General features: G+C 37.3%; 1 protein-coding gene across 2 annotated transcripts in view; it reads left to right on the top strand.

Annotated features, from left to right (window-relative positions):
• LOC106877459 (putative pterin-4-alpha-carbinolamine dehydratase) overlaps positions 1-6260 on the top strand; it is an 8358-nt gene extending 2098 nt beyond the window's left edge. For both annotated transcript variants that reach the window (XM_089338490.1, XM_089338489.1), the window contains exons 2-4: positions 1389-1523; positions 2332-2412; positions 3067-6260. In XM_089338490.1, the coding sequence (XP_089194616.1) occupies positions 1389-1523; positions 2332-2412; positions 3067-3168 (318 nt within the window). In that variant the 3' untranslated portion in view covers positions 3169-6260. The remainder of the gene's footprint in view (positions 1-1388; positions 1524-2331; positions 2413-3066) is intronic.
• Positions 6261-6600: the final 340 nt, after the last annotated feature.

The following is a 6600-nucleotide window of genomic DNA, read 5'->3' as shown; positions in this document are numbered from 1 at the left end:
ATTTTCCACTTAAAAATTTAGGTTAATTGTTGGTGGAGTGTGTTTAGGATGGCGTTGTGTTTTTAGTTTGGAGTGTGGTGGGGTAAACCTATCAACATTTAACTGAGGGGTTGGTGGTTCAAATCCCTTACCTTTCAGCTGCCAAATTATATCTTAGTTTCGTGAAGGCACATGGCTTAGTGGTTAAGCTGTTACACACACAATCACTAGATCGTGGGTTCAATTCCCTGAGTGGGCAGCATGTTGCATTCTTGATCAAAACACTCTATTTTGTGTTACTCCAGTCCCCACTTTCAATCAAGGCAGGGAATGTTGGCCTGCTCACCTAGCCAGCAGACTGGCATCAATCGAAGGCTAAAGTGCATTGTGATCAGTGATGTGTAACATCTAATAGCCTGGTCAGTCACATGATCACATGATATCTTAGTCTTAAGATATTGATGATGTAAGCATTAATTTCTAGAATAATATTACAGGGCTGGTATTAGGAACATAAAAGAAGCAGAATATTTTGGCCATATATGTCGTTGTAATGCCCACAAGGATTTTCGAGCGAGATCGTTGTCAGTGCCCCTGGACTGGCTCTTGTGCAGGTGGCACGTAAAATACACCATTTTGAGTGTGGCCATTGCCAGTACCGCCTGACTGGCCTTCGTGCTGGTGGCACGTAAAAGCACCCACTACACTCTCTGAGTGGTTGGCATTAGGAAGGGCATCCAGCTGTAGAAACTCTGCCAAATTAGATTGGAGCCTGGTGTAGCCATCCGGTTGCACCAGTCCTCAGTCAAATCGTCCAACCCATGCTAGCATGGAAAGCGGACGTTAAACGATGATGATGATGATGATTTTTGTTTCCAGAGTGAAATGGAATTCACTGAGGCAGATTTGTTTTTTTTTTTCCATGGCCTAATGCCCTTTCTGCTGAAAATTCTCACCTGTTCCCAACAAGCAAGGTATTTTTTACTCGTGGCTGGACATGTTTCCACACAAGATTGGAAACAAACTACACCACTTATATGACTGTGACACTCATTTACAACTAATGTGCAATGTCAAGACAAAGGCACAAAGAAACACACACAATGGGATTCTTTCAGTTTCCATTTACAAAATCCACTCACAATGCTGTGGTTGATCTGGGGCTGTAGTAGAAAACACTTGACCTAGGTGCCACGCATTGGGACTGAACTCGGTACACCATATTGTTGGGAAGTGTACTTCTTAGCCACGCAACTACACCTGTACCTAGAATATAAATATATGAACCAAACAAATCATTTTACCCTTCTGCCATTGTTTTCCATTTCATTTTCATTTCAATATGTAAAAACTTGGGTTTTTTTTTTTTTGTAAATTTTAAAAGAAATTTTTATTTATTTATTTTACAGGCAGCTGAGAAAACATCAAAACTGACCAGTGAGGAAAGAGATGATGTCCTTGCTCCTTTGATGAAAGAAGGATGGACCCTTGTAAAAGGTAGAGATGCCATCTACAAGGAATTCGTCTTCAAGAACTTCAATCAGGTAATTCATACCCTGTCTGTTTTTCCTTGCAACAGAAACATTTTTTTGATATATCTCAGCCTTGACAGAGAAGATAATGTCAGGAACCCACAGCTGAAAGGGGGTTATGTACCCCCTAATTACAATGTCCAGCTGCATATCGCAAAGACAGTTCTTCAGAAATTCCAAGAATCGAGAAACAAGATTCTATTTTAACCCTTTAACATTCAGATTACCAACGTCGCCTTCCTGGTACTTGTGCCAGTGGCACGCAAAAAGACATTCGAGCGAGACCGTTGCCACTACTGCTGGACTGGATCCTGTGCAGGTGGCACGTAAAATACACCATTTTGAGCATGGCCATTGCCAGTACCACCTGACTGGCCTTTGTGCCGGTTGCACGTAAAAGCACCCACTACATCCTTGGAGTGGTTGGCGTTAGGAAGGGCATCCAGCTGTAGAAACTCTGCCAAATCAGATTGGAGCCTGGTGTAGCCATCTGGTTCACCAGTCCTCAGTCAAATCATCCAACCCATGCTAGCATGGAAAGCGGACGTTAAACGACGATGATGATGATGATGATTGTTTTGAATTAATCCTGGATTATCTCAGTGCTTTTAGGTTTCAATAAGGGGATTATTTATTTTCAGAACGGTGTAGCAGGGGACATGTGAGAGGCTGGTTTCTGGCTGTTTTGAACATAATAAAACAGGTAGAATGTTTGGATTGGATTTCGTTGGTTTAAATGTTAAAGGGATGATGTTGGTTGGTGAGTTTGTTTGAGTAGTTTTCATCACAATGCCTTCCTTTCTGGTTCTTTCTTCAACAGTGTTTCGGTTTCATGACTAGAATTGCTCTAATGGCTGATAAGATGGACCATCACCCAGAGTGGTTTAACGTCTATAATAAGGTAAGTATCTCTGCCTATTTGTCTGTCTGTCTCTCTCACAGTCATGAGATATGAGTTCGATTCCCAGACCGGGCTGTGTATTGCATTCTTGAGCAAGACACTTTATTTCATGTTGCTCCAGTTCACTCAGCTGTAGAAATGAGTTCTGATGTCACTGGTGCCAAGCTGTATCGGCCTTTACCTTTCCCTTGATAACATCAGAGGCATGGAAAGGGAAGGCTGGTATGCATGGGCAACTACTGGTCTTCTATATTGTTTATTTCTTTTGCTTGCTTTAGCCAATTAGATTGTGGCCATGCTGGAGTACTGCACTGAAACTTTTAGTCAAATAAATCAACCCCAGTACTTCTTTTTTAAGCCTGATGCTTATTCTGTCGGTCTCTTTTGCCAAACTGCTAAATTACAGGCTTCTTTCAGTTTCCGTCTACCAAATCCACTCACAAGGCTTTGGTAGGCCCAAGGCTATAGTGGAAGACACTCACCCAAGGTGCCACACAGCAGGACTGAACCTGAAACCATGCGGTTGGGAAGCAAGCTTCTTACCACACAGCCATGCTTGTGACTTTGTGGAAGATTTTGAAATCTTAATTGTTTTATTGTCATGATTTTACAATTGTTTTAAAATTATAATTATGCTTTATCTCTGGATTCCAGGTTCAAATCAAGCTGAGCACTCACGAATTCAATGGTCTTTCTCATCGAGACATTCGTCTGGCGACCTTCATTGAGAAAGCATCTAAATCAGTTTTCGACTAGAACCAGTTGGGAACCGAACCCACCACCTTTTTTCTTTCTTTCTTTGCGAGGTTGTCTACCGCTTGTTGTTCTCACTTAACCTTCATTTTCCACTCACGCCCAACACTTTGGAGTAGTAGGAGTGGTCACCGTGGCACTGGTGGTTGTTGTGCCACACGTTCGCCTCCAGACCCCCCAACCCCACCACACTCCACATCCTATTGGTAAGTCAAAACGTTTCGTAAAATGCCACTCCGCTCCGCCCCTACATTATTTCTCACCTCTCCCCACCCACCCACTACACTTTCTTCTATATCAGGAACCAAAAAAAAAAAAATTAATTTTTGAATATCAAAGATGTTTCTCCATTTTGCAGCACAAAATAGGCAATGATTAACAACAAAAGTTGAATAATATTAACAACAATAATTTCTAACACACACACACACACACATACACGTAATAATAATAATAATAATAATAATAATCTCTTTGTTCCCAGTTGCCAAAAGTCTGTGTGAAAAATAAATGGTTTTGCAGTGGTGGCCAGCACCATTCTGAGAGTCATAGAAATAGCAGCAGCAGCAGCAGTAGTAGTAGTAGAGTGACCAGTTTAAAACATTTGCTCCATGTTTGGTCAGAAGTTGTGAAGACCAGTGTCCACCTCCCACTCGTATATCTATCACACACTGGCCAATAGAAAGTTGTCACATGACTAGTTAGTTCCCTTGTGAATGATCTCCCTTTATTGATCCAAACATCCTTAAATCCACTAACCGACCCTTTTCACTCCCTGGTCGAACAACGTCTGTTTATCTATTCTACAAAGATTCAAGGCTAGCAGTGACTGAGTTTCATTACTGCTGTATAAATCTTCAGATTGGTTGCCATTGTTTACTGGAATACTTTCTTCTATGTTAAACCTGTACTGATTCCATTTCCATCGTGCATAACTGGTGGCCAATCTGATGAATTTCCCATCAGCATTTATACAGAGATGATGAAACTGTCAGCCACTGGTGGATTTTTATACCTTTGTAGTATATATATATAGACATATATTCACTCTCCAAAGCTGTTTTAGTTTTCTATTTCTTCTGTACCATCATTTATTAATGACACTGTATATGTATGTATGTGATGTATATAATGTGATGTATTTATTTTCATGAAGCATTGTCTGATACATACATACATATATACATATATATATATATGAAACCATTGTCTGAGATGTGTGTCTATATATATTTATATGAAACTGTTTTATGAGATGTGCATATATATATATGAAACTGTTGTCTGAGATGTGCATATATATATATATATATGAAATTGTTGTCTGAGATGCGTGTGTATATATATAAAATGGAGAAAAACATAGATTAACCAGAACTTCGATTGGACCACATTTTAAAGCTTGTTTATTGATACAATGCAAAACAACAAAGCTAACACCTGTTTCTAATCCGATTACCAGAATGCAGTCTATACATAAATGCGCTCGACGTATATAGTATCTCTGCACACCAGTGCCTGGAGATAACACAGGAAATGGATGCTGATAGTATATATGGATATTTTATCCCTTAGTTAGTTACTACAACCGCTAATTCTATTTATATATATATATACATATAATTGTTTTGATTATATTTTTATTAAGGTCAAAACAATGCAAGTTATAAAACATGAGCTGATGGTTAGTACTATTACCTGGTATTTCAATCCCCGAAAAGTTGGGGCCTCTTTAGGAAATTTATGGAGCAGAGACATCAGCTATTAACACCATTTCTCTGGAAATTTCCTGAAGAAGGGCTTCTTGCCTTGAAATATTGAAATACCAGGTAACAACACTAATCACTGAACTTGGTTATTAATTGTATAATTAGCATTGTTTTGGCTTAGAAAAATATTTAAAACTTACATAGTGTGTGTATGTATGTATATATATATATATATATATAGTCACAATGAGGATATTTAAACCTCTTATAGGGATATTTTTATCCAAGATACACTGGTTTAATATATTAAATCTTGAAGAGATAATTCTTCAACGGATATAATGTATGGAATATTGTAAAATGCCAAACATTTTTATTGAGTTAGAAAACATAGATTTAATGGATACAAATTAATTTGTTAATTAATCAACGTATAAATGAATTTGTATCTGTTAGATCTCTGTTTTCTAACTCGATAAATATATACTGTACAATATGTGTGTGTATATATAATATACTGTACAATTTGTGAGTGTTTATATAATATACTGTACAATGTGTGTGTGTATATATATATATATATATATATATATATGTTCTATAGCCAAACATACATACATATGCACAATATGCTTACACACAGACACATGAAATGCTTATAAATATATTTGTAAAATGTTTATAAAAATATATATTTATCTATAGATGCAGATATATATATATGTGATGATGATGATAAAATCTTCAAATGAACTTATCACTGACAATCTCACTTTAACAAATGTTATCTTTAATTGGTCAGAAGTCAATCAAACCACTTAACATTTGACCATTTCCCTTTTAATAGATATCTCCCCAAATGTCAGGAATTTCTCAAGCCACTGACCACTCCACTCAAGGCGTGTCCCTCAGTGGTCTAACCTTTGTCTCCTCCTTTAGTACAGGAATATTCTCCATGGGTCAAAGTGTAGTCAGATTTGATCCATTGACCGTTTCTCACATTACATTTATCCCTAGTGGTCAGTGTTTACTGACCATTCACACCAAGCAAAAATACAAAATGCTTCTCCCAGTTATTAGTTGTTATTTTACACAACCATCTAAGTACTGATATATATACATACACATATATATATATATATATGCATATAAACATAAGTATATGTATATATACGTGTGTCTATATATATATACATATATAAATATATATACTTATAAACATATATATATATACATATATATTCCCCTCACACATATATAGTCACCGGAGAAACACTGACCATTCTTAAGATGTTTTAGTTCTGTCCAAAATCCAAATAGCTGTATTTTTAAGGGAATAAAATTCATTGCAAAATAAATAAAGAAATAAAAATAAAATATAATGGATATACAATGGTTTTGTTCTATTTAATTCTGTCTGTGCGTCTCGGTGTTGCGTCCTGCTATTTCCTTGCTCTACCCAAGCTTTGTTTATCTTTCTACAAACATCCGACTTCCACAAGTTCAACCTCAACAGCAACCAGTGTGAAAAGGCCTGCTAATCTGACTTTCATTTGCCTCCTCCAAGAGGTCCCCCCAGTTACATTCCTTCAAATTTTGACACTTTAGAGACATCAGGTTGTTCAAAGATCTGATGTCACTAAAGTGGAAAAAGATTATTTCCTTCAAAACAGAAGTGTGTGTGAGAGAGAGAGAGAGAGAGTGTGTGTGTGTGTGTGCTTTCGTC

The sequence above is a fragment of the Octopus bimaculoides genome, chromosome 20 (genome assembly GCF_046866305.1).
Source record: "Octopus bimaculoides isolate indiv1 chromosome 20, ASM4686630v1, whole genome shotgun sequence".
NCBI lineage: Eukaryota > Metazoa > Mollusca > Cephalopoda > Octopoda > Octopodidae > Octopus > Octopus bimaculoides.
This window is presented reverse-complemented; position numbering and strand designations above follow the sequence as displayed.